This window comes from Tachypleus tridentatus, chromosome 3, assembly GCF_004210375.1.
Source record: "Tachypleus tridentatus isolate NWPU-2018 chromosome 3, ASM421037v1, whole genome shotgun sequence".
Classification (NCBI taxonomy): domain Eukaryota; kingdom Metazoa; phylum Arthropoda; class Merostomata; order Xiphosura; family Limulidae; genus Tachypleus; species Tachypleus tridentatus.
In genome coordinates this window covers 109,179,960-109,207,126 of record NC_134827.1, presented here as the reverse complement: position 1 = coordinate 109,207,126, position 27,167 = coordinate 109,179,960, and the positions used below count along the sequence as shown (strand labels likewise).

The following is a 27,167-nucleotide window of genomic DNA, read 5'->3' as shown; positions in this document are numbered from 1 at the left end:
AGACAAAAAAACAGTGAACAAAATAATACAAAATGCTGTAAAGGTTATACTACTTGAAATCATTAAGTTGCATGACCTCCGAAACAGTGTTTACTGTATTGTGTTGGACAATTCACGACATTACCGCAGATTATTTATGTCGTGAAGATTAAATGTCAGAATAGATAATACTATTATTTTATTTTATGTCAAGAACATAGAGGGGGATTCCAGACGTGTAGTTTCCAGAGACTCTTGTTGATTGTTTGTTTCTGAATTTCGCGCAAAGCTACACGAGAGTTATCTAAGTTAGCCGTCCCTATTTTAGTTGTGTAAGACTAGAGGGAAGGCAGCTAGTCATTATCACCCACCACCAACCTCTTGGGCTACTCTTTACCAAAGAATAATGGGATTGACTGTAACATTATAACGCCCCCATTAGTGAAAGGGCGTGCATGTTTGGTGTGACGGGGATTTGAACCCGCGACCCTCAGATTAGAGTCGAGCGCCCTAACCACTCGGCCATGATGAGCCGAATCGTGTTGAAGCGAACCAGTTGCACCCTACCTCAACTAAAGGCTCTAACTTCAAGCACTGTGTAAAACCGTACGTAGTTTGTGAACTGAGCTATAAATGTAGGAAATCTCTTATACTCAAGTATGTGAAACAAAATTGATGATAATTTCATACTTTTCTCAGTTTCAAGTCTAATTATACTGATATTTCCAATCAGGTAGTTCGCTGAATATTGTTCAAATATTGTCTTAATGTATACGGGTTCTTTTCTGAAGAGCTAGGACTGAGAAACTTATTTTTAAAATTTTATTCTGTGTTGGTACGAAACACGCAGCTAATCTCGTGTTTAATGTGCTGATGAACAAGAAAGAGAAAAAAACAAAAGTTTTATATTTATAAAAAAATAAATAAATATTAACGTTAACGTGCAATAAGTTGTATTAAATCGAGTCATTAGGTGTAATTATTCATATAAATATTAACGTTAACGTGCAATAAGTTGTATTAAATCGAGTCATTAGGTGTAATTATTCATATAAATATTAACGTTAACGTGCAATAAGTTGTATTAAATCGAGTCATTAGGTGTAATTATTCATATAAATATTAACGTTAACGTGCAATAAGTTGTATTAAATCGAGTCATTAGGTGTAATTATTCATATAAATATTAACGTTAACGTGCAATAAGTTGTATTAAATCGAGTCATTAGGTGTAATTATTCAGCTGGTTCACAGCTCCACTTTCAATGGCACTTTTATTCTCGAAAATGCTATGTTGAAAAACACGCGAAAAGTATTTGATACTAGTTCTTCCGTACCAACCAAATAAGATTTAACACATAAATACAAACTATACAGGCAGTTGTGAGTACATACAAAAATTCCCCTCGGTGGACAGAACGATACAGTTCTGTCTCACACGCTATCATTTTCAGCACACTGCAATAAGTTAAGACTTTTGTGTAAATAAAGATACGATACCAATACTCGGGAAGAATTCGGGTTTAGATAGTCGAGAATTTGAAGCTCAGAATGTTAGTAGCCGAAACAGAATATTCTTTAAGATAATTCATATGTGTGTACATTGATACATCTTAATGAAAGGACTAAAATACGTATGTGCATTTAATGATACTTCAGGAATCCAACTCCATACACAGGAGCCCTATAGATACCAGCGGTGTGAACAGGGTTTCCATATGCATAGGCAGTCGTAACATGAGCCTTCACTACAGTAGGTCCGTAAGCGACAACACCTGGTTGGCTGGAGGCCACAACGGCTTCAGCAGGAGCACTAGCGGCGGTTCCTGGTTCGTTAGTCTTAACCGCAGCACAGAAACCAGCACCATCAACAACGTACTCAACTCTGCGGTAACGACCGTCGATGTCAGTCAGACTGTAGGCTCCAAGTTTGTTTCCGTATCCGTCTCCAGCCTCCCAACGGCCATTGGTGGCCCCGAGTGGGTCAACAATGTCGTAGTTGAAAGCGTAGTTACCAAAGTCCTGTGATATTTTAAATTGTATTTAAAAAATTTAGAAGCAATCGATAAACATTTGCCTTCATTAATTTTCATTCGAATCGAGTTAAATCAATTAGCTATCCTAAAATTTCATGTGTGCTTATACTAAACATTGGTGGGTAAATATGTTATGTAATTCAACTTATTACTTTTAACTGAAAATCATTCGTTAAATATATTGTTATTACTCTTTATGGCAAAAAAGACGTCACTTTATAGGATAATAAAATATTACTTACATCCTGGCGGCGATAACTGACACTAGAACCGCCTGCTGAACCATGATACAGACCACCACGGACGACAACTAGCAAGGCGAAAAATGTGGCAATCTGAAGAATAAATCCATTAAAACATAAAAATATTACGTAAAAAGCTATATGTATTTGCACACGTAATCTTATGAATAAATACAATAATGAGAAACTGTTATCATCTGTTTTGTTTGCTTTAAAAGCTCTGAAAATGGAGCAACTGTCTAGTAATGCAAGCAAATGATCGAAAGATAATCAAACAATTTTATTAAAAACTAAAAAATCAGAATTCCAAGTTTTATTATGTTTGTTCTATTTATATTTTTATTCTTATCCTATGCCAGGTATAAAAAACCTTCAACAATAATGTTATGCGAGATACTGCATGAACAATAATGTTATGTATATCCAGTGTTCAATATGAATAATACACCAAACTTAGCTAATACGTTAGTTCACGGGCTTGTAATTTATAATACTAATAATTGTCAACGTGAAAATACGGTTCCTTACCTTAACGATCATGTTGCTACTGTTGTGTTTTGTGGACCACTTGGACTGTTCTTCAGTTTTGTCTACTTTTATACATGTGGTGGTGTTATCATGATCCAGTAAAATCAGTGATCGCGAGACATTCTGAATTTAAAAAGTCAATCTGGAACACCGAGAAAAAAAGCAACACACACAAAGTCGAATGTGAAGCACTGTGTTGTTCATTACAAAAATCAAGGTTATTCCTTTCTTGGTGCGCATGGCAAGGTGTAAACATGTGTTCTGAAGACATCTGTGGACTATTCATTTTCTGTAGAATTCTTGTAGGATTTAAAACCACGTGGAAATGAAGATACGATTTCACAGTAGCTTGTTTTCAAGATTTCGAATTAAAGCTACACGTGATCACATACGATTATACGCACAAAGCCGTCCTGAGTTTCGAAGTCAAAAGGAAGCCAGCCATTCAACACCATCTAAAGTAATTTCTTGAATTATTATTTGCTGATTTAATAGCTGGATTTAACTGTCACTCTTATAATCTACCCACGGTTCCAAAGTGCTAAAAATGCTTTAATCTTGCTAATAATTGCTTGCTGTTAAACACACAGCTACACACTGGGCTATCTATTTTATGTCCATCGTGGGCATCGAAACTAGATATTTAGTGCTATAAGGTCTTAGACGTGCTGCCAAGCCACCAAGGTCGGGAGGCAATTCTTTAAATAAGCTATGAACAACATTTTTGTTATCAATGAAAACGTACAATATTTTTACATGTCAGCTTCATGGAGTTACGGTAAAACACTGCAGTTTGTACACAATTTTTAATTACTATTTTTGGTGTATATTTCAAGATCTTCTTGTATTCCAAGTGCTGCGCAGTTACATTATCGACATTCTGACAAACAAAAATGTCACCGTGAGTTTTACTGAATCGTTTCACAATGTTCATTATTCCAGTTAAGTTTCGCATCTCAGATATTTTTTGATGGTGATAACAAGGAATGCCAACAACAATATAATTTTAAAATAACTTACAAAATAAAATTAAAAGTAACGTCAAATAATATAGAGGTCAAAAGAAAGTAAAGGTCAAATTATTTCAAACCTTCACATAATTTCCAGATTTTGGCGGTTGAGCTGATTTTTCGAGGGCTAAACAAATAGGCGGTTGAGCTGAAAATCATGACTAGCTGTCAACTAATAATAATAATATTTCAATTCATAAAATAACATAATTTATGTTGAAAAGAAATATAAATTCTGACAACGAGACCGGTAGATAGTTTTGCTTTAACCAAAACAATTATTAAGGTATAAAGTACTTCAATTAAAAACATCTGTTATTACACTCGTGAAGGAAGTAACACTAGTAAACATGTTTTGAATTTAAATTATGAAAAGTTTCATTTTTTTTTGTTTTTTTTACAAACATTTTGCCACTGCTAAACTACGTGGTTAACTTTGATCAACTAGTGAATTTTAATTCACAGATGGAACGTGGTGCATCAACAGCGTAGCCTAGGAATAATAGTGTATGGCAGATGTTTTTGTTTTTTTAACAGTTAGACAATAGTCACGAGGTCATATGTTTCGTGTTCTATTCGGTAGGGGCGACCTTATGGTAAATGACAAAACCATGAAGGATATATTATTGTATCGTGTACGTTGGGTTGGGACCGTTTTTGCACAAGGTTTCTCGCAAAGACGATAATTAACTCTTGTTTTTCGTATCGTATCCGTCGATTCTGTGACCTCAGCTTCCATATTGTTTTTAAGAGGTCTTTTAATGGAATTTCAAATAAGAAAGAGACTGAGTCTGATTCTTCCAACTTGCTTTTCTTAAAAGTTTTTCTTTTTTTAATATATAACTTCAAATATATTGTCAATCACATTTAATAACCTATCAATATAACAGGACTTTAACAGAGTTTAGTAGAAAATTATAGTAGCATTCTATGGGAGTTAGCGTATATAGTAGCAGTCAACAAGTGTGTTTTTTTTTTTATATAGCAAAGCCACATCGGGCTATCTGCTGAGTCCAACGAGGGGAATCGATTTTGTTAGTTTGTTTTTTGAAATTCGCACAAAGCTACTCGAGGGCTATCTGTGCTAGCCGTCCCTAATTTAGCAGTGTAAGACTAGAGGGAAGGCAGCTAGTCATCACCACCCACCGCCAACTCTTGGGCTACTCTTTTACCAACGAAAAGTGGGATTGACCGTCACATTATAACGCTCCCACGGCTGAAAGGGCGAGCACGTTTGGCGCGACAGGGATGCGAACCCGCAACCCTCAGATTACGAAGCGCACGCCTTAACGCGCTAGGCCATGCCGGGCCGAGGGGAATCGAACCCGTAAATTATTACATTGTTATAATAGTTGTATAAGATAATCGTTCTATAGTTGAAACAATAATATAGAGAAAATGTTATTTTTACACTTGTCTACGGAATTCACTTTTGTTTAGTGACTTGCCTGTCGTATGAACAATCTATGAAGATTAATCTACAGTTACTGTTGACTTATAACGACCATTGTTACCAGTATGTGAAGATTGTGTGACCAGAAGTCTAGGGTATTGAGTTTTACTTGATATATTACGAAGTATTTATTCTGAATATTCATTAAAAAATTATAACTTTATAAAATACACTTATTTTAATGTTAGGTAACTAGTTTTATTTATTTTAAAAAAATATAATTCATATTTTATGATTATAGCAGATCGGGGCTGTGCATTGTAGTGACCCATCCTTTATGTTCTACAATTCTTCTTAAGGAGTAACTTTTTATATTAAAATGTGCTATGTGTTATCTACTTGCTATCTAAAATAACGCTTAACGGTATATACTGTCGTTATTAGTACATCTAATCTTAGAATCGTTAATTTTTTTTGAGGTATCCTAAAAATAAATCTATTGCTGACATTGTAAAAAAAACGTGATGGAAAAATCATTCCAATTCAGTTTAGAAATGCTGAAAAATTCTATATCAAATGTTCCAAAATATGTTATACACACATATTTTGAGTGAATGTAAACATTTAAACATAATACATATTATCTCTTTTAATGTTGTTAATTGTCTTATTTTGATGTCTCAGTTTTGGCATTATTTACAATATTATAATGTTCAAAAACAGAACTGTTAAGAGTTGAAATCAAACAAAATAATATTTTATTTAAATCTTTAACTTGCTAGTAGGAGTTTTTGCTCTAGATAAAGTAAATAGTTTGGACTTCTTACATTTAAATAACTACATTGAAACAGATAACAATACAATTATTATACAATGTCAAACAAAAAAGCAGTTAGTAATATTTAAATCGACAGCAAGGCAAATATTTGTTTGGTATATGTGTTTTGTTATAGCAAAGCTACATTTGGCTATCTGCTGAGTCCACCGAGGGGAATCCAACCCCTTATTTTAGGGTTGTAAATCCGAAGAGTTACCTCTGTCCAAACAGATGACACAGATGATTAAAAACAGTCACTTTAATGTTTCTGGTGTTTAAATCAATAGGGAAAACAATATGCTTGGTAGACAAGAGAAGTCATTTGTTTTTACCATTCTCACAACAATAAGATAGTGTGTTGTCTGTCAGTCAGTAGACACTAAAATAACGTCACGTAAGGGACGTTTAACGTTGCAGTTTGCGCTGTTATGAAGTACAATTTGCGCATGACAGGAATCATACGAAGAATTATGCACTCTGCATGCTGCAACACAGCATGATATATGTACTTTAAAAGCAAGAAATAAAAATATTCATTATTTTAATTTTGGTTTTATTTATTTCTGAAACAGAACACTTTAGGGGACACTGCGTATATATATATATATATAACTGCGTGGCTGTATTTTGCGAGCGCAGTTTTCTGTTCATTTAACACGCTTTACATCTAAGTCAGAAGTATAAATGCATTTCAGGTTTTAAAATCAAAGTGGTACTTATTTTAGCATCTCTGATTCACGTCTGAAATGCTAGTGTATGTTTGAAACAGAAATAATTAAAAACGACACTTTTTTATACAATTTCATTTTGAAGTGATAAAAGGGACCAAAGACAAAGAACGAAGCTCACTCTGTTAAATGTTAGAACTTAGGTCTTCCCAGTCATCTTTTTAATTCATGAATCTTTTTCAGAATAACACCTGATTATGTTGAGCAGTTTTAGTTGTTAAGTGTTTATTTGGGTATTTTCTATACTTTCTCGATGTGTCTTGTTTATTTTGCCTTGTTCTGTAAGAACAACGATCTGGTGGCTAGGACACCCGACTAATTCTTTGGATCGCGGGTTTTAATACTGTAACAAAACATGTTCTCTCTTTCAACCGTGAGGTCGTTATAAGTGACGGGCAATCTAATTATTCGTTGGTAAATGCTGGATGGTGTTGACTAACTTTCTAGAGTATTACTTCAAACTTAAAAACTTCTAGCGTTTATAACAGTCGAATAATGTCCCTCCAGTGACACAGTGGGGTGTGCGGACTCACATCACCAGAAATCAAGTTTCGATACCCGTGGTGGAGAGAGCACAGACATTGTACTTAATTTTAAACATCACCTTTGAGAAGTTTTACGCGAAAATTGATAAATAAAACCTATAAGCTTACATATTTTAATTTGTAATTAAGCTCCCCAGTGGGGTAAAGGTAACTTCACGGAATTACAAAACTGAAAATGAAGGGTCCAATTCTCGTGGCGGGCAGGTAACTTATTGTACAAATTTGTACACAGCAAAAAAATTGTTTTCATGTTGGTTGTTTTCGAATATTCGCGCAAAACTAAGGGTTGCCTGCACTAATTGTCCCTAACTTTGTATTCTCAAGATGGCTGGTATAGGTATTAAAACTTTAATTAAAATAAAATACAGAACAACGTTTCGACCTTTTTAGATCATCTTCAGGTTAACAAAAGATGGCGTAAAGATAACCTGAAGATGATCTAAGAAGACCGAAACTTTATTCTATGGTTTGTTTTAATTAAAGTTTTAATACCCATACCAGCTGTCTTGAGAATACGTTTACTTCAAGTAGGTTTGTCGTTATCCCGAATTACTGTCCCTAACTTTGAAATTATGGGATAAAAGAAAACCAGTTAGTCGATAGCATCCACTGCAACTCTTGGGCAACTCTTGGGCAACTCTCATCTGATTGAATGTGAGTGAAATTTATATTAAATATTTTGCGGAAAAATGACGAGAAATGTGAACTCGCAGATTCGCAGTCGGGCAGGCTAACCATTGGGCCACGTTCAATCTAATTATTTTGAATTTAAAACTAAATGAGTGATCATACTGAGGTGTGAAAAGTATCGTTTTAAATTCACATAACGTTAAATATTAACTTCACTTCTTTACCAGCAGAAATAGGAATTATTAAGAACATGAAGTTTTCATTTCATTTGTGTTTTAAAGTGCAAAACTGCCCAACGACAGTATGCTGTGACCGATGCAAGGATCGAACTCCAATTTTCTGTGTTATACTTCCTCCAGCTATTATCTGTTAATTGTTAAGTTATACGAGACTTATGTTAAGAAAATGGGGGTGACAGCACCCCGCTAGTACAGAGGTATGTCTACGGATTTACAACATTAAAATTAGGGGTTAGATTCCTCTCGGTGGGCTCAGCGGATAGCCCAACGTGGCTTTGCTATAAGAAAACACACGCAGGTGACATTATTTTTAAAGAATCTATATACATGTAATAGTGCTTATTTGTAGTATGTCTAATTAATCTATTCGCAGTGTGAATAGATATTCCCCAAATTTATTATGGACGTTTATTGAGTCTCTGCGGAGGTATAAACAAACTTTCAATTTTGGGTTTTACTGTTTCTTCGTTTTTATCACTACTTCAGAGTTCTGTTGGATTCATGCAGATATACCTGCAAATTTGCGTTTCACATTTTGGGTTTTGCAGTTTCTATGGGTGATTTTACGTTTAATATCATTACTTTGTCTCTGTTGATAGATCGTCTCCAAATTTGGCATAATGGTTTGATGTGTTCATGCAAAGATACTTGCAGATTTGCGGTTTACATGTTGTTTGTTTTTGTTGACAATTACATATAAGGGGACCATCTTTTCATGTCCTAAGATAACCTTTCATGAATTACAAATCTGCATAACTTTCGTCCAGTTTAACGGTACGCCACCTATTTTTGACAGATTGTTTAGGCAAAGTATTCATGATGAAACTTTGTAGAATGGACGTCAACTGCCTGTTGTAGAGAAATAAGTGTAGGGGGACGATATTTAGAAAGACAGAAGGCTTTGGAAACATTGTCCTCTGCACTCGTTTCTCCACAACAGTTGCAGTCCATTCTACAAAGGTACGCCACCTAGTTGTTAACAAAGAATGTAGCAAGTATACAAACAACACATTGAATATATTTCAATTTTTACTTTATTAGTAATTGTTATACACTCTTATTGTATGAATTTTTCTTTCAATTTAGAGAACATTAATTAATGGTTATTAAAGATGTACATTTCAAACCACGAGTCACAAACGTTTTTGGATAAATGCAAAATGTAAAATAATTCATTTGTTTTGAATTTCGCTGAAAGCAACACGAGGGGCGTTATAATGTGGCCGTCAATCCCACTATTCGTTGGTAAAGAGTAGCCCAAGAGTTGGCGGTGGATGGTGATGACTAGCTGCCTTCCCTCTAGTCTTCCAATACTAAATTAGGGACGACTAGCACAGATAGCCCTCGAGTAGCTTTGTGCGAAATTCCAAAACAAACAAACAAACAAACAAACCAAATATGTACAATTTCTAAAACATATAAAGTAGTACAGGAAGGAATGGAAAACAATGTAAGGTACTGCATTCAGTACAGTAATAAATTTTCATGCTGATCCTTAGTCTTGTAAAGTTTATGATATGAGATAATTTATGAAAGAAGCCAAAATATAGAAGAGAATGAAAATGATGCTGCTGTAAATGAAACTTTTGCTGATATTTGGGAGTGTGAATAAAGAACAACTTCTCAAGTTGCTGACGTTGAGGAAAGAACTGTACAGTTCCACTGATGATGTAGATGCTGAAAAAACAAAAACACTCTAGTTTCAGAAAAAGTTAAGACATTTCTGAGTTGACCTATAAAGATAGACCAGAAGGGAAAACAACTTTATTTTTCAGATTTTTATTAATGAAAATTGAGAAAGACAGCTAGTTCTTTTGACACGCAAAAATTATATCAGAAAAGAAAATTATATTTAACATCCACGTGCTTGCTCTCTTACCAACGTGACAAGCAGTCACTTTCGTCAGGAGTTCGTGAAAAAGATATGTGGTCGGAAACTAAACAGGAAGCTACTTGTGGAAGTTAAAACTAATAATGTCAGTCATTTCACAACTTGAACCTTTAAGTTGGAACAACCGCGCGTGCGTGTGTGTGTTCTTATAGCAAAGACGCATCAGGTCATCAGTGTCCATCGAGGGAAACCAAACCCTGATTTTAGCGGTGTAAACTGAAGACTTACCGCTGTTCCAGCAGAGGACAATTGGAGCCAGAATCTAAACACAACTAAATGAAGATTGCTGCTCTAGTCAGTATAGGTGGATTCTCATAGTTTACCCAGAGATCCGAAACGGCGATGACAGACGCTAATTCACACTAGTAAATTTACTCTGTAAGCGGGAGCACAACATGTTCGATTCTCAATCATGCAAGTAGTGAATACATCATCTGATAAATGTATCATTGAAGATTATATACTACATACATATAACAGTACTAAAGTGAACAAAACTCTAGGTTAATTAGAATGTATATAAATAAATAATAATGACATATCTGTCTACCCTCTGCAGGAATCAAACCTCGGAATTATGTGTGAATCTGTAAAATCACCGTTGGTCCATCGGAGTAATTCAATAAGCAAAGATTTGGGAGGCAAACCAAAATAATCCGTCTTAAAACCCTGACATATGCACGAGTACTGGTTTGATAGGTATGTCCGTCTAGAGACATCACCAACAACAGTAACCAGAAACTATTTGGCAAACCCACAATAATTAACACACTGCAGTTTAGCGTAAGAACTAGGCCTAAAAAAATCGAATACTAGCCCTAATAACAAATATATGCTAAGCCTAACTGTAGCGTCGCATATTTTAACCATAGAACGAGGCGTAACAATCAGAAACCTAACTGATTTATGAAGGTTAAAGAATATAAAGCCTCATGCTAGTAAAACGGTAAGTCTACTAATTTACAATGCTAAAATCAGGGGTTCGATTCCCCTCGGTGGGCACAGCAGATATCCCGAGGTGGCTTTGCTATAAGAAACAATACAATACAAAATAAAGAATATAAAATGTCTAGATTAACCTGTTGACTGCCAAGTATTACAGCTGCTACAATACAACTCTAATGCTTCTTCATTTTGTAACATTCTCGTGACGTCATTTTGGATCGAAAGTGAAACAATTTGTAAGTAGGTCAAATGCATGTATGATGCTGACATTTAGCGTTGACGTTAGGTATTATTTAGAACGAATTAACTCGTCCGTGGCACTGTGTTACCGATCGGCTTGGACGAGTTATCTCGTCTACGGCACTGAACGGTTAATAAAATTAGCTTTTGTGAACCGGAATGTTTGATACTTGTATTGTTTAGTCGAACACGAAATTTTCTTTCAGTATCATTGTACTAAGACAATTTGATGAATGAGGGCAAACTCAGAATCGGATTTTTTTTGTTCCTTTAATTTTAACACATTCTGCAGATTTATAGGCACATCACATACATGAACTGGAAAGGTTCCATCACTCCTGTTCTCAATGAATCTATGATTCATTTTGATGAAGGATTTCCCACAACAGGGTTTTCAAAACTTATAATGGATGCAAAGTTTGTTTGTTTGAAATAAGAAAGAAAACAAGTGTCAACTTCCACGACAACGTAATTAAGGAAATGGTTTTTCTAAAGTCAATCATGTTAAAAGCGCAGTCATTTAAAAGACCGTGGCTATAGCATCATTAACTCATCCATCACAGTTTAAGTCAACTGAAAAGCGGCAGTTGACACTTTATTATCAACAGACCTACAGAAAATTTCCATGAAAAAAAACAAATAAAAACGCATTAGTTTATAAAAGTGTTCCACCTTTTACGAACAACCCTACACCTTTGAGGAACATATAGTGGTTGAAATGTGTTTCTTTACTAACAACCGTAAGATAGGTTCTGATGCACTCCTCTACCAACCACTAGTAACCTAAAATTATTCAGGTATTTTAATATGTGATTGTATCATCACAATTAATCATTCATTATTATTCAGCGGAGTGGATACTAAGTTATGTGATTTTTGTTTTGTCTTTTCTTTCCTAAAACGTTTAGTTTCGTTGAAGAATTTCGAGTAGAGAATCAATGTGTTATCTTATTTGCCCCCACCTCGGTTCAAATCTGCTTCAAAAACAACAAACAAAGCAATACCTTAGTCACTTCGTGTAACATTTGCCTACAAGTTTTTCAAACCCTCGTATTATACTGAAAATAATGCTAAGCCTAACATTTTTTTTTTCTGTTTATATATCGTACTGAAACATATGCTATGCCTAACAACTTTTTTTAATAACCTCATGGTTGTATACCAAAACAGTTGCTAAGCCTAACTTTTTTTTTTCTAAGCCTACATGTCGTACCGAAACAGATGCTATGCTTAATGACTTTTTTAACAACCTCATATTTGTTCCAAAACAGTTGCTAAGCCTGATGCCTTTTATAATCTCGTGTATTTGTACAGAAACGCCAATTCTTTCGGGACAGTAAAATTAATGCAAATAAAATAATAAAAATTGACGTTAGAAAAACAAGTAATTATGTTATTAATCATTAAGTTACCAATCTGATTTGTAACTGACGTAAATAGAATTAATAATAATTCACTTATCTAATTCACACCACAACAGTCGTTGTTTGTGAAATCTAAAAATATGTCTGTCGTATTTTAGTTGGCCTCATAAGTACACGTATCAGGTTTGTTTTGAATATCGCGCAAAGCTACACAAGGGCTATCCTGCACTAGCCGTCCCTGATTTAGCAGTGTAAGATTAGAGGGAAAGCAGCTAATCATCACCACCCACTGACAACTCTTGGGCTACTCTTTCACCAACGAATAGTGGGATTGGCCGTCACATCATAACGCCCCCACAGCTGAAAGGGCGAGCATGGTGTGACGGAGATTCGAACCCGCGATCTTCGGTTTACAAGTCTAGTGCCTTAACTACCTGGTCATGCCAGGCTCAGGTATTGTTAGCACTAGATATTACAGATATATTGTGGTTTACATACAACATTCTTTTGTTTGTATTAGCCTTAACCACCTGGTCATACCAAGGTATTGTTAGCACTAGATGTTACAGATATATTGTGGTTTACATACAACATTCTTTTCTCACATTCAGATATAAACTGTTAGAACTTGCAAATAAAAATTTTGTTTGGCCTTTACATAAATCACTTCCTTCAGTACCATAATGCATACTTTATACAACTACTATTTTGAATAAAAGAAAGAAAACAGTGTTACGAGGTAATCCAAAAATAAAAATGTAACTTATTAATTTTAATAACTGACAAAATTTTCCCACTTTGAGTTTAATCCAATTTTATTATTATACAACATAAAAACGTACATGATAATCTGTTTTTTTTGTTTTTTTTATACAGGTTAAAAAGTGATAAAATGAGAGGTGTATGAACTACAGCACACATACAACACGAATAAAATCATAAGAATGTACAAGGAAGACACGGTCCTAGTGCTTGGAATTCTTTGACATATTCATCACTGCAACTATAGCATCAACTGGATCAATAAATTCTCGCATGTGTTTGTGTCCAAGTATCCAGTCTGGTTGGATTTGTGGCTGGGTTGTGGTGACATGGGGAATGCAGACGGACATGCTGGAAATCACGCTCTTGGAACACACAGAAGATGAGAGAAATGAAGACGATAGAGTGGTGGACAACCGAGCTTTGGTCAGTTTCCTTTCCTCTTCCATCTTGTGTCGCCGACAGGTAAGATAATGGAGACTTTGATTTTCTCCATCACATTCTTGTTAGATTTCATCACCTACAACAAAGTCAAGTCAGCATTCAGTTCAGTTCATACACTCTTTCAAGTAATATAGGTTTCAGATAATAAAGACAGTTGACAGTTGTAAAAAAATAAAAAATATGACAGAAGACATTACAAGAACTTCACAATTAATTACATTTCAAACAAACCAAAATTATTACACAGTTTGTTCTCTCCAGGACACAATATCAAAGCTGACCCAAATTAGAATATTTGCAAATATAATCACATGTAAATTCAGGTTAGAAAAAAACCAAAGTATTACAACACTTAAGAACACAAAATATAAACACTGTAGAGGTAAAAGGAACACTAAAATAATCTTTTGTTAGACTGTTAATAACTGTGATGAATATCCTCTGTGTCATTCTACAGCCTAGTGTGCAAACAGTATCCTTTGTAATATATTTCTTGTTTTACATTTATTAAAACAACAGTGTAGTTAAAACACTAAGAATTAATTGTATACCATTACCACCCTATTAATGTAAATCACATTTTTACCATCTCACTTCACAACAAATCTGACACATTTCAGACACCATAATTTTCGGATATTTCTGTTTGGCTGCTCTCTTCCTTGTAACAAGTTTACAAAGATAAAAGTCTATCTAGATTTTAATTTCTACTAGCTGGTCGATAGTCGTTATTACCGAGGCCTTCCCAGAATCCTGGAAGAAGATCCATAACAGTGTACAGACTTTCGAAAAATAGTTTCACCCTTCTCTCTGTAGATTCGCAAGAGGTCCAGCAGAGTATCGAGAGAACCAGTCACTGTCCACACAGAATCCACCGTTTTATCATACTGTTGATGTGGAAAGAAAACAATTCATTGAGATTGTGTTACAATATGATGAGAAAATCAAGTGAAACACACACTGTGCATCTATTACACAAAAGAGAGAGAATGCTATCAAGTTACACTTATTAATTTGTGATAAGAACCAGATGCCCACTTGCATCAAAACTGAAATCTAATTTGATTACGAGTACAGCTAATTAAGTACGCTTTTTTTTACAAGTGTAATTATATAAACTATAATGCTTTGTTTCATCAAAGACAAGGGTACTCTCACTATTAAAGATAACTTAGGCCATAAACATGACACACTTATCTTAAACACAATAACATTGTATAATGTAGGTTAAACAACAGTATTATAAGATATATACAATATTTGAGTAATACCTGCACATTTCTTCAGTAGTAAAGTTTGAAACACATTTACAAGTTCATTTCAATGCAATTTAAGTGTTTTTAATCCTTGTACTTCTTACTCTCATGAAAACTGTATAAATTAAAACTTAAGTCACAAAAATGATGCAGTTAAGTTGGTCTTTATATAGTAATAGCTGAGGAAAAAACGTTTTTATACGGAAACAAATTAAGGGTAAGTTAGGTCCCAGGCTAAACGTTTTATACAGAGCCCATCATGAAAAAACAAAAAAGTGAAACCACAAAATGGGCTTTTTTTTTCACCCTAGCCCCCACCTATAATACACCTTTAAAGCTCTGTGAATGGTTAGGATTTCAGTTTCACACACAAACTTTCTCAGAGTTCTTTTATTAAGGTCTGTATGTTATGGTAATAATAAAACAATGACTTTCTCAGAGTTCTTTTGTTAAGGTCTGTTTGTTATGGTAATAATAAAACAAGGCAAAGATTTCATGAAAACAAATAAAGGAAAATGGCAGAAAATATTTAATGTAAGTTTTAAGCCGGGTGTTAAACTATCATTAGAGAAGCATCTGGTTTATAAAAACCAGTGTAGAAATGAAATAAAATAAGGTTAACTTGCAACAAGAAATAACTCAGTATTATAGAGGTGTTGCAGAAACATGCAGTACTGGATAAGAGGAAGATTGAAGAATCTAAACGTCACACAATGTAAACAGCTCGCCTTTCTTGATGACGAGAAACCCACTTGAAATAAAAATGCATTTTAGAACGGCTGGTATTAACACTTACTGATAAGCAAAGACCAACGTTTCGACCTTCCCAGATCATATTTAGAAATAAAATGATCAAGGAACAATAATACATTTGAAGCAGAACCTATGTTGTCATGGTATCAACCCAAGTGAAACAGAATCTCTGTTGGAGAATACAAACCTTGGCAAGATTTAACAAGATGTTTGTGGAATATTTAATCAATTCCATGTGAGGCAAGCATCGGTTACAGCTTCGTATCAACTGGAAAAGGATTTCTACTGCACTGCCTTCTGCTATCTTCTCACAACATGACGCAGAGAGCCGGGTAACAACATCTGGGCAATTACATAAAATGGTTTAGCACAACTTTCAAAAAATGTAAAACAACCTTACAAGGAAATTTTGTACAACATAAAAAGATTTGGTATAAACACAGTAAGTGAAATTTAAAAATTGTAGAAGAAAGAAAGATTAATAGTGAAATAATTAAAACAATCGTTTTCTTTGGTTAAACAAAAGTTTCATTTTAAAATTCCACCTACATTTCTTAAGGAACTTACTAAGAGAAACGTGAAGAAAAATATCTACAGTTTAACATGAATTTATCATTTTGTTAGGCCTAAAATATATTTTTCCATCCTAGACATTCTACATCAATACTCATTCTATAACAGACAACCTCAGATGGTTATTATATCACACACCAGTGTTTAATAAGTTTTCCTGGTTTAGTTCAAGTGAAGGTAAAACCATTAAAATCTTTACGCAGAATAAAAACATTTTAACAGTTTTCCAGAATGTAAAAAAAAAATTATTCTTGGTCCCAGAAACAGAAAAAATTTATGATTTTAAAATGTTAACTCTAGAGTTTAGTGATTGCAAAATGATTCCAACAACAGATGGAATCTTGTGTAATTGCTAGTCTCAAAATTACTTTTATGTATTGTATGCACTCTCAGATATAAAGACAGAGGGCAAATGCAACAAACAAAATCGTTTGTAATTCATTAAATACTTACTACACATGTACAACTCTTCTTAAACTTACAAAAATCTCAACTTTTATATTCAAAACAAACATTTTGTAAGGCTTATATTAAAGGATCTGACACTGCCTAGCAGCACAGAATAGAACGACATTCACTCGAGCATTATACAACATGCACGTGTTCATGATAAAAGTTGTCACAATATTTTATTAACACTCAGGCTTCTTACTAAACAAAATGTTTCATTTAGTTTTCCAGTACATTTTCTCAGTGGTCACACTAGAATGTGAGCATCAGAATATAACAGAAATGTATTGAATATGTATAGTAGTTTCCAAGAAACACAGAAATCCATAAAACAATAAAAATAGCACTTTGCACTTATCTCATAACCAGAATGGAAGAGATAAAAGCAGAAATTAGTACTATTATGATTAATTTGTTTTTTTAAAAGGTGACAGACTTAATACATTAAACCATCAGCAAAGATAAACCAACACCGTGTCCGAAGCAAGTGAAACTTTGACATTTTTCGCTACGTCATCCGTCAACATTGAGAAATTTAGTTAAGTTTGTTCTAAAAACAAAATTCCTGGATTTAAGACCCACAAGAACGTTTGGTCATACATAAAACTTGAAAAATTATTTCTCTCCTGTTTTTCTAATTACAAATCTTGAGAGTAATTAAAACAAGTGGGTGTCGTAACATGACAACTAAAACATTTCAGTCTCACCTAAATGCATCAGTGCAGACAAGATGTAGGATAGATTTCGGCAACGTAATAAGAAATCTAGAGCCGAAGTTGTTCGATTACATAATTTCTTATCTTCAGTAGCGTTTCTTTCTTACAATGACGCAACGTATGACAGACTGAACAATACGTGCAGAAACCATGGTTTTCGTAATTCTCCTTGCCACGAAGCCTCTGTAAGCGCTTTGGATTATTATGGCACTCTGACGAAATTGCACAAATTGCTGATGATACAACCTGCATTGTAACTTTGCTTTCCATCTCTGTTGAAGAAGTACAGTTGTCTTTTTCAGTTGAACAAATTGTTTTCTTGTCCTATGTGTCCTGTATGCAGCCTGTATTGTGGTAGCAGCCCAACGATTACGACCAACCGTTTTCCTTACAACGTAACCTCGCCACCAAGCCTGCACCTTGATGCAAGCGTTACGTAGCAACTGGTACCTTCTGTACTCAGCTCGTCCAGAGAGCTTTGCTTTAAACTTTTGCTGAATGAATGTAACCGCACGACACATCTGTAAAAATTCTGCTCTCTTTATCAAACCACGGACATACTTTTGTAAAGTAACACAAGCAGCCCTCATTTCCAGAAACTTGTTTCTTGCTATAAACATTTTCATGTAGGACTGAATTATAATTGAAGCCTTTTCTTCCTTCATTTTTTCCTGACTAAATATCCCTTAAACCAAGCCTGTACCAATGTGGTAGCCCGTCTCTTCCTCAGAATTTTCTTTTTGAGTTTCTGGAGTATTAAAACATCAGTTACTAGCTGTCGGATCCTGATGAACAGACTTTTTCTTCTCTGAAAGTTCTTTCTAGCAATAAATCCCCTGATGTATCTCTGAATGATTATGGCTGCATGGTGTTCTTTCTTCAAGTGTTGTCTTACCTGGTGCCCTCGCCAAGAGCTCTGGATTACCAACACTGCTTTCTTCATTACTAAGTAACGTTCCAATTCCCTTCTTCCGTTCAGAAAAGCTCTGAAATGAGCTTGAAGTACCAATGTTGCTCTTTTTTTGCAGCATATTTCTTTCTCTCTCTATATCCTCTGTAAAGAGTTTGAATTATTACAGCACCATCTCGTCTGCGTTTCAGTGCTGATCGAAGCTTCCAACCCCGATATGCTGCCTGGATTCTTATCACAGACTCCTTCAAGCTCAAGTAGAAAGCTCTATCTTTCTGTCCCATCAAATATGCTTTGATAGCTTTCTGTAAAACTACTACTGCTTGTTTAAGTTTAAGAAAAGACTTGCGATCTGAGTATCTTCTGAAGCAAGTCTGAATCCTTGTTGCAGCAAAATGCCACTGACGAACTTCTTGCCGAATTTTCCAGCCTCTGTAACCCGCTTGAATTGTTACGACTGCAGTTTTAACCTTGTGAAACTCGTGTTTTGCCGACCTGCAAGCCTTGACAGCTCTGTATCTTCTTTGTAGGTTGATGACCACTTGCTTCAGTTGAATGTATTTCTTCCTAACCAGATATTGTCTGATGCATGCTTGCACTGTCACAATATTATTGCAATACTTCTGCAGCAATCGTCTACATATCCACCCCCGTACCCAAGCCTGTATTGTTAGAATAGCTCCCTTACTGATGTGGTACTGTAACATGGTTCTTTTCCCAAACCCAAGCACGGTAACGACATTGTATTATTACAGCTGATCTTCGCATTAGCAGATATTTACTTCTCTGCCGAAACATTCTGTACTGAGCTTGGATCAAAATACACGCACGAGACTGAATTCGATTTCTTTCCGGACCTTCCAGCCACGGACTCCAGCTTGCAGAGTGATAGCAGCTCCTTGAGCAAGTAAATACTCTCTACGACAAACCACAGCTAGTTTCTTTGCTCTGTACCTTTCTTGGAGTACAAGAGTGGCCCATTTTAAAATTCTAAACCTTTTTCTAACTAGAAATCCTCGTATCAGCTTCTGGATCCTTCTACAAGCTACCTGAAGCTCTAAATAACGTTTCCTGGACTTCATCATTCTAAACTGTGTCTGCAAAGTGATCGTGGCTTGTTTTAAGTTCAAGAAATTCCTCCGAATTTCTTTTCCACACTGCCAAGCACGCACTCCTTCCTGCATTTTGTAGGTAACCAAACAGAGTTCCATGTATCGTGATCTTTGTTGGTACATTCGTACACATGCTTGAAGTTTTATCACAGCTTTCTTTTGCATACAGAACTCTCGTCTTTCCACGAATCCTCGATATGCAGCTTGGATGAGAATTGCAGCATTTCTTTTCAGAATATACTCTTTTCTTTCCTTCCGACAGTTTAGAGTAGCAATGCGTCTATCTTCTATTTTCTTAACGTAATTCTTGATTAACAAATAATGCCTGCGTGCAATAAACCCTTTCATTCTGGCTTGTAAAACCAATACAGCTTGTCTATAAGCCAGGAAGTCTTTTCGAGCTTTTTTCATTCTGAATTGTGCTTGTACTTTAACTACTAGTTTTAGCAGTAGAAGGAAACTCAGTCTCTCTTTGTTTCTTGCTAACGTAGCTTTAAAATGTTGCTGCAGAGTGATTGCTGCATGCCTTATCTGAAGAAAACGTTTTCTAGCCATTAACATACGAAAGTAGCTCTGCAACTTTATTACAGCTGACCTATGGGTCAGGTACCTCTTTCGGAGAAGGTAGGACCTGATATAAGATTGTAATATGAGAACACTTTTCTCAGAGCAAGATAATCCTGCCTAACCTTCTGTCCCGTCTTAGTGTTCCTCCACCACTTCTGAATACAAACTACTGCTGTTTTCTGTTTTTTAAAGAAATTTTTTGCCAAATAACTTCTTGCGTGTGCTTGCAATATAACGACAGCTTTTCTTTTGCCAGAAAACTCCGTCGAGTTTTCTTCGTCCTGTACCATCGTTGTATGTTTATTACTGCATAACGGATTCTCAGATAAGCCATTCTGCACTGCTGACCATGATATATAGCTCTCACGACTCTTTGAAGTCTAAGAATAGCAGCATACAATTGATGGTATTTTAGTCTAGCTAACCACCCTTTCACAACAGCTTGAATGGCCACAGCTGCTCGCTGCTGTCTTTCCAGTCTTTTCCTGACTAACCAACCACGAACAAGAGCTTGGATGAAGATGATGGAACACCTTATACGGATATATTCTCTTCTCTGTGTACACCCTATTATGTGGGCACGATATTGGCTTTGTATTGTTTTAACAGCCAGTTGGAATTTCAAGTAAGATTTCCGTGCCTTCCAGGAGCGGATATACTTCTGTAAGGTAACAGCAGCAACTAATCTTTCCTTCATTTCCTTCCTTGTTCTGAAGCCTCTGTAAGCAGCCTGGAAAGAAACAAACAAGATATCGGAAAATGTACAGCACATAACTTTAGTTACATAACAAATTTTCTCAGTTGTTTAAATGCAGATGTATGAAAACCTCATTGTTTATACAATAAAAACATAATGCACGTCATATTTTCAATGCTGTTTACAGGAAAATATGTTAAGTTTTCCTTAATTAAGTACTCTACCACAATATATTACTACAAACCTGAATAACAACAGCCATCAGCTGTTGGTGCTGGAATAGTTTCTCTATACGCAAGCTTTGCAAACGTTTCCTTGCTACAAAACATTTAAAGGCACACTGAATGATGGTCGCTGCCCTGTTTTGTTTGTTCAGTTGTTGCCGGTGTAAAAACTTGCGAAGAGCTCTTTGAATTACTGTTGCAGCTTTAATTTTGGCCTGCAACATAAAGTACAATATTACCAAACAATACAAATACTGACAATACATGTATACATATAAAGCAAAAGTACAACACACTATGAAAACAGTTTGGTTACTTACTTATCACTGTTACAAGTTAATAGTCTCCACATGATACGCTCAAACTGCTAAACTGGAATAAAAGTCGCTTACAATATATAGAAAAAGGTGTCAGGATAGCTTGTAACCATAAGAAAGACTTTCAAAACAATGCAAGTGATAATTTGTGACAGGCTTTTCTTAACCAGAGGTTAATAAGTAATAATAATGGAACCATTTGTGAGGTGTATGCCTCTGTCATCATGGCCTTCGATTAACACCCAAAATACTCTATGTAAACTCTAACTTTGTAAATGGCTTATATAGATAAAGATTTGTTAAACATCTTACTGCCATGTAAAATATCACAAGAGAAATAATCCATGGACTTAAGCACAAAATGTACTTTAACATTTGATATACAAGATATTTTTTCCTTACATTTTTTTTAGACATCCAGCTTTGTATTAAATGTACATTCTCTCTCTCTTAAAGTATGTTTCAACACAGTAATAAGATGTTTTCTATGCTGAACTTAGTTTTCTTAGATAAGGAAAATGTTTATTAAGATTCCCCAAATGTTTGTAGGGTACATCTAACGTTTTTCAATTTAAGAGTCAAACAAGAGGTACTCAATACAGTTGAAACTTTAGTTTGCAAATTGGCTACAAGGACAGCACTGTTAGCAGCACTGAGGCACCAGGTTTGTTTACATCTGAAGTCTTGTGTTTTGGCTTATATTTTACCCTTATTTTAAATGTACATTTTGTCTTCCAATGAACCAAGAGCAATGCTAGTGCTGTTTAAAACTTTATTCAACACGAGAGAGCAGAAACCATCTTACAAGGTACATTAAGCCTTATTACAGATATTCCATTTACGTCACAATCTTTATCTCTGCATAAAGATGCAGTAGACACTGTCTTACTGAGGGTCCCTTGTTGGTTATTCTTACCAGTATCATAACACCCTGACCTTCAGTAATTCTCAGTCTGTCTAGATCTACCATATCATGACTTTACACAAAGTTTATTATTTCTTTGTGCCATAACATTTGTTATTAGAAGAAAGTGAAATGTCATACTAACAGTTATGTAGGGTAACTAAAACAAACAAAATGATATTTAATGTCACGACCAGAACCTACCTTCCTCTTGGCTTCTTCCTTCCTAATTTGTCGTCTCTTCCACGCAAGTTGTAAAATTCGGGCTGCACGAATTTCTTCACTCAGATCAATCAGTCGTGCACTGAGATACGTTACCAGGGTGATGACCACTTTCTCATCAGGAATAGTATTGGACATATCTGTTGGTTTAGTCAAAATGGGAATACCTCCAAGCTCTTGCATCTAAAATGAGTTAAACCTTCTTAAACACCGACATTTTATGTCAGTGCTAAGTTTCATAAAAAAGTGAACCATTCTACACAACTGATTAATAAACCAAGTATGAAAAAATTCAATTCATTTTTTTCTTCCAGAAATATAATATTCAAATTTAAATTATTTACAATATAATTAGTGTTATTACTTTGTTATAATTTAAGTTCTGTGAGATAGATGTCAGATGAGTCATAATGTAAATTTTAATAGAAATTAAGCTTCTAATATGATGAAGCAAAGGTACAGGGACAAGGTTCACTCTTCTAACAACAAATTTTAGTTGAACTAATGATAAACATAAGTCATGTTGAATGAAAAGTCAGCTTCCATAGGTATGCCAGTGATCTGTTTAAACGTTTTCAAAGGTCACATAGTTATAAGAGTTAAAGTTGCATATTGGTCTTCTATATAAACATATCAGTGTCAAAGAACAAATTAATTAAATATTAATAATACTCAAGTCTTGTAAAACTTAATACATGAAATAATAAAGTTGCATGTTGGAAGGACAATTAAAATTTATTCAAGAGAATAGAAAGTAGTCCAACATTCTAGAACTGTTGTACCGTATTCCTAAATGGGCCAAAACCAATGGCAAAATAATTTAAGAATTATTTTAGGTCATTAAATATGATATGACAGATTTAGTTACAGTATTTATTAATTTTCAAGACAACCACATTTTAAAAGAATTTTGTAATTATATACAAAAGTAAATTTATTAACCCTTTAAAATGTGATTTTTGTTAATCAATACGGTAACTAAATAATATTAACTAAAGTTTAGATATTCAATTACTAAATAATTCTCAGAAAATTATATAAAATTAGCAGTTATTTCATATTAATTTACTGAAGATTAGTAATAATATTAATTATATTAATTAAATTCTATAGATGAAATTTAAATATCCAATCTTCTCTATCTGTTTTATAATCTCTATCTCATTAAAGATGTACATTTTAAACCACGAGTCACAAACGTTTGTGGATAAATGCAAAATGTTAAAATAATTCATTTGTTTTTGGAATTTCGCTGAAAGCAACACGAGGGGGCGTTATAATGTGGCCGTCAATCCCACTATTCGTTGGTAAAAGAGTAGCCCAAGAGTTGGCGGTGGATGGTGATGACTAGCTGCCTTCCCTCTAGTCTTCCAATACTAAATTAGGGACGGCTAGCACAGATAGCCCTCGAGTAGCTTTGTGCGAAATTCCAAAACTAACAAACAAACCAAATATGTACAATTTCTAAAACATATAAAGTAGTACAGGAAGGAATGGAAAACAATGTAAGGTACTGCATTCAGTACAGTAATAAATTTTCATGCTGATCCTCAGTCTTGTAAAGTTTATGATATGAGATAATTTATGAAAGAAGCCAAAATATAGAAGAGAATGAAAATGATGCTGCTGTAAATGAAACTTTTGCTGATATTTGGGAGTGTGAATAAAGAACAACTTCTCAAGTTGCTGACATTGAGGAAAGAACTGTACGGTTGCACTGATGATGTAGATGCTGAAAAAAACAAAAACAAAACTAGATTAACAGAAACTGTTTTAGCAAAACAACGAAATCTTTGAACAAAATGTTACAGAGGTTTAATCTTTGATTAAAAATATTGTGTAATAATTTCCATTTCATCAAAGCTAACCAAGCACCCGGATGTTAATAACCATTATTCCAGTTATTAAATGGATTCTTTTTTTGTCTCCAAATAATAGATCAGTTCGATACCATTGCCGTTCTTGAAATAATTTCATTTACACCAAATAGTTGTAATTGGGTTGCTGATTAACCACAATGTAACGTGTAAAATAACATTTGCGAGTTTTAAGTTATTCAAGTTAATTACCTGAACGTACTTATACAGACACTACAAGCCAACCATCCAGTCAGCAGGGCCCGCTACTAACAGTGTTTTGTATGTGTTGTTTGAAAATAGTAACTGTATTCACTCTCCCACAGTATGGAGCTTGTTTAGTGGAATTTTCAAACTTAGATCTTTCGATTTCACATCTCGTCACACTAACGTTTAGGCCATGACCGACTCACAATGTATTACATAAACTATAAGGATATTTAAAATTATCTTACCGATTTTATGTGTCAGACTTCTTTCCATTTCGGGTTTCGTTATAAGTATCTGTGCTGTTTGAATAAGGGAATACCCACCGTTGTACCATAGGTTTATTTTTTTTTTTAGGAAGGTAACTGTATATTCCTGTAATTGACTGTTTATCATGGTTCTTATTGGAACACAGTCAACAGTGGCTGACTGAGTTGTTGAATATCCAAATTGTAAAATACTTTTCATGTTTTCTAGTTCTCTATAGCTGCCCTCTAATTCTTTACTGGACTGAAAAACTGAGTGCCTTTTACAGAATGTTGAAACGTGAATATTTGGTCTCTCGCAATCGTATGGTTCTTCGGCTTGATGGATTTCAGCTTTTGTTTCAAATGTAAATGAACCTTCATAAAGTGAACAGAAACTGTTGCGCAACAAGCTTTCTTCATAAAAGAACAACTTATATTTTTCTTTTTCCTGTGGTTGACTAACCGTGGTTATTTCTCTGAAGTTTTCAAATTCGGCTTCTTCGACAAGATCATCTATCTCTTCTTCTACCTCTGTAACGTAGCTTTCATTTTCTTCGTATCTTCCAGTGCAGCTATAAAATAAATTAGTAAAGTATTTTGTTTGTTTGTTTGGAATTAAGGTCAAAGCTACACAATGGGCTACCTGTGTTGTGCCCATCACGAATATCGTAACCCGTATTTTGGCGTTTTGAGCTTTCAGACTTACCACTGAGTCACTTGGGGCATGAGACTAATATTACGTATGTAAAAAAATAATTTAGTAAAAATCAAAAACAGCTAAACAAAACAAAAAAGATGGAATAAATATAAATGTAAATGTACATTTATTAATGTAAGTTGTTTAATACATAGAAATCTAATTTTGTCCACAATGCATATTGTTATTTTTTTCCCTTTGATATAAACATGCGGAAAATTAGATAAGTGCCTGCTTTTAATCACATATGTCCACTGTGGGACAGAGGTAAGTCTTTGGATTCACAACGGTGAGATGAGGGGTTCCATTACTCTCGGTGGATACAGCAGATAGCCCGATGTGGATTTGTTATAAGAAAAACATGTACACACGCACACATAATCATGGGCCCAGCATGGCCAAGTGGTTACGGCACTCGACTTGTAATCTTAGGGTCGCGGGTTTGAATCCCCGTCACACCACACATGCTCGCCCTTTTAGACGTGGAGGGCGTTATAATGTTACTCATTAATAAAAGAGTAATCCAAAAGATGGCGGTGGATGGTGATTGCTAGCTGCCTTCCCTCTAGTCTTACACTGCTAAATTAGGGACGGCTAGCGCAGATAGCCCTCGAGTAGCTTTGCGCGAAATTAAAAACAATACAAAAAAAACACATAATAATGTATATAAATGGCCCGGCATGGCCAAGTGGGTTAAGGCGTTCCACTCGTAACCAGAAGACTGCATCAAACATGCTCGCCCTTTCAGCCGTAGGGGCGTTATTATGTAAGGGTAAATCCAACTATTCTTTACCCACTAGGTAAAAGAGTAGCCTAAGAGTTGGCGGTGGGTGGTGATGACTATCTGGCTTCCCTTTAGTGTTACACTGCTAAATTAGGGACAGCTAGCGCAGATTGCCCATGAGTAGCTTTGAGCGAAATTTAAAAAAACAAACAAACAAAAAAAACAAATGTGTAAAAATATGAAAAAAAACACGAAATTTAAATATATTAGTGTTATTGAAAGATGTTGGTTAGGTCATCTATTAATTCCTTATATTATTGCTTTCTTTAATATGTTAACAAAATTTTATAAAGTGTATTGGTCTGTTCCAAAGAAAGCTAGTACAGTATCACCATATTGACAAACTTATAGACCCAAAAATTAGATAAACCGAGCACGGTAATTTCATTCGAAAAGAAAATAATAATAATACCCTAATGCTATTACTGATGTTTCCTTTAAGCTTGTATCAGACAAAATATGTAGAGGTCTAACAAGAAATGACTGTTGCATTTAATACAAAATAGTGTTTCACGTAATTACAATAATAAAATCTTTTTTTATAGCTATCATCGTCCACTGTTTTCTAATTACTCTTGCAATAATATTTTGTATTAAATTATTAAACTATGCGATAATCTTTGAATTGTGAAAATAAATGTTAATATATAATAATAATATGTGTAATAATAACAAGAAAGGCATAATTAAGCAATAGGGTTATCTCGCAAATGAAGGCTTAGGGAGTATCCACGCACTTTAGATCACATAAAAAACCACGTACCAAGATGGAATCAAACACAAAAACAATTTTCGTAACTTTCTCCTCACATATCTCCCTATTTTGCCCATATTTAAATCAAATTAGTAGATTGCTCACAATTAATCGCCTTTCACAAGAT

At 34.7% G+C, this 27,167-nt stretch overlaps 2 protein-coding genes across 2 annotated transcripts; both read right to left on the bottom strand.

Annotated features, from left to right (window-relative positions):
* Nucleotides 1-1,335: 1,335 nt before the first annotated feature.
* On the bottom strand, nucleotides 1,336-2,902 carry LOC143246166 (adult-specific rigid cuticular protein 15.7-like). Its single transcript, XM_076492377.1, has 3 exons — nucleotides 2,786-2,902; nucleotides 2,258-2,350; nucleotides 1,336-2,001 (listed from the first exon to the last, which is right to left on the bottom strand). The coding sequence occupies exons 1-3, from the start codon at nucleotides 2,795-2,797 to the stop codon at nucleotides 1,624-1,626; spliced, it is 483 nt and encodes a 160-aa protein (XP_076348492.1). The 5' UTR covers nucleotides 2,798-2,902; the 3' UTR covers nucleotides 1,336-1,623.
* A 15,598-nt stretch (nucleotides 2,903-18,500) lies between these two features.
* Nucleotides 18,501-25,531, bottom strand: LOC143245963 (uncharacterized). Its single transcript, XM_076492214.1, has 7 exons — nucleotides 25,512-25,531; nucleotides 25,269-25,377; nucleotides 22,477-22,677; nucleotides 21,072-21,266; nucleotides 20,334-20,860; nucleotides 19,406-20,194; nucleotides 18,501-19,162 (listed from the first exon to the last, which is right to left on the bottom strand). The coding sequence occupies exons 1-7, from the start codon at nucleotides 25,529-25,531 to the stop codon at nucleotides 18,517-18,519; spliced, it is 2,487 nt and encodes an 828-aa protein (XP_076348329.1). The 3' UTR covers nucleotides 18,501-18,516.
* Between the last annotated feature and the right edge of the window lie 1,636 nt (nucleotides 25,532-27,167).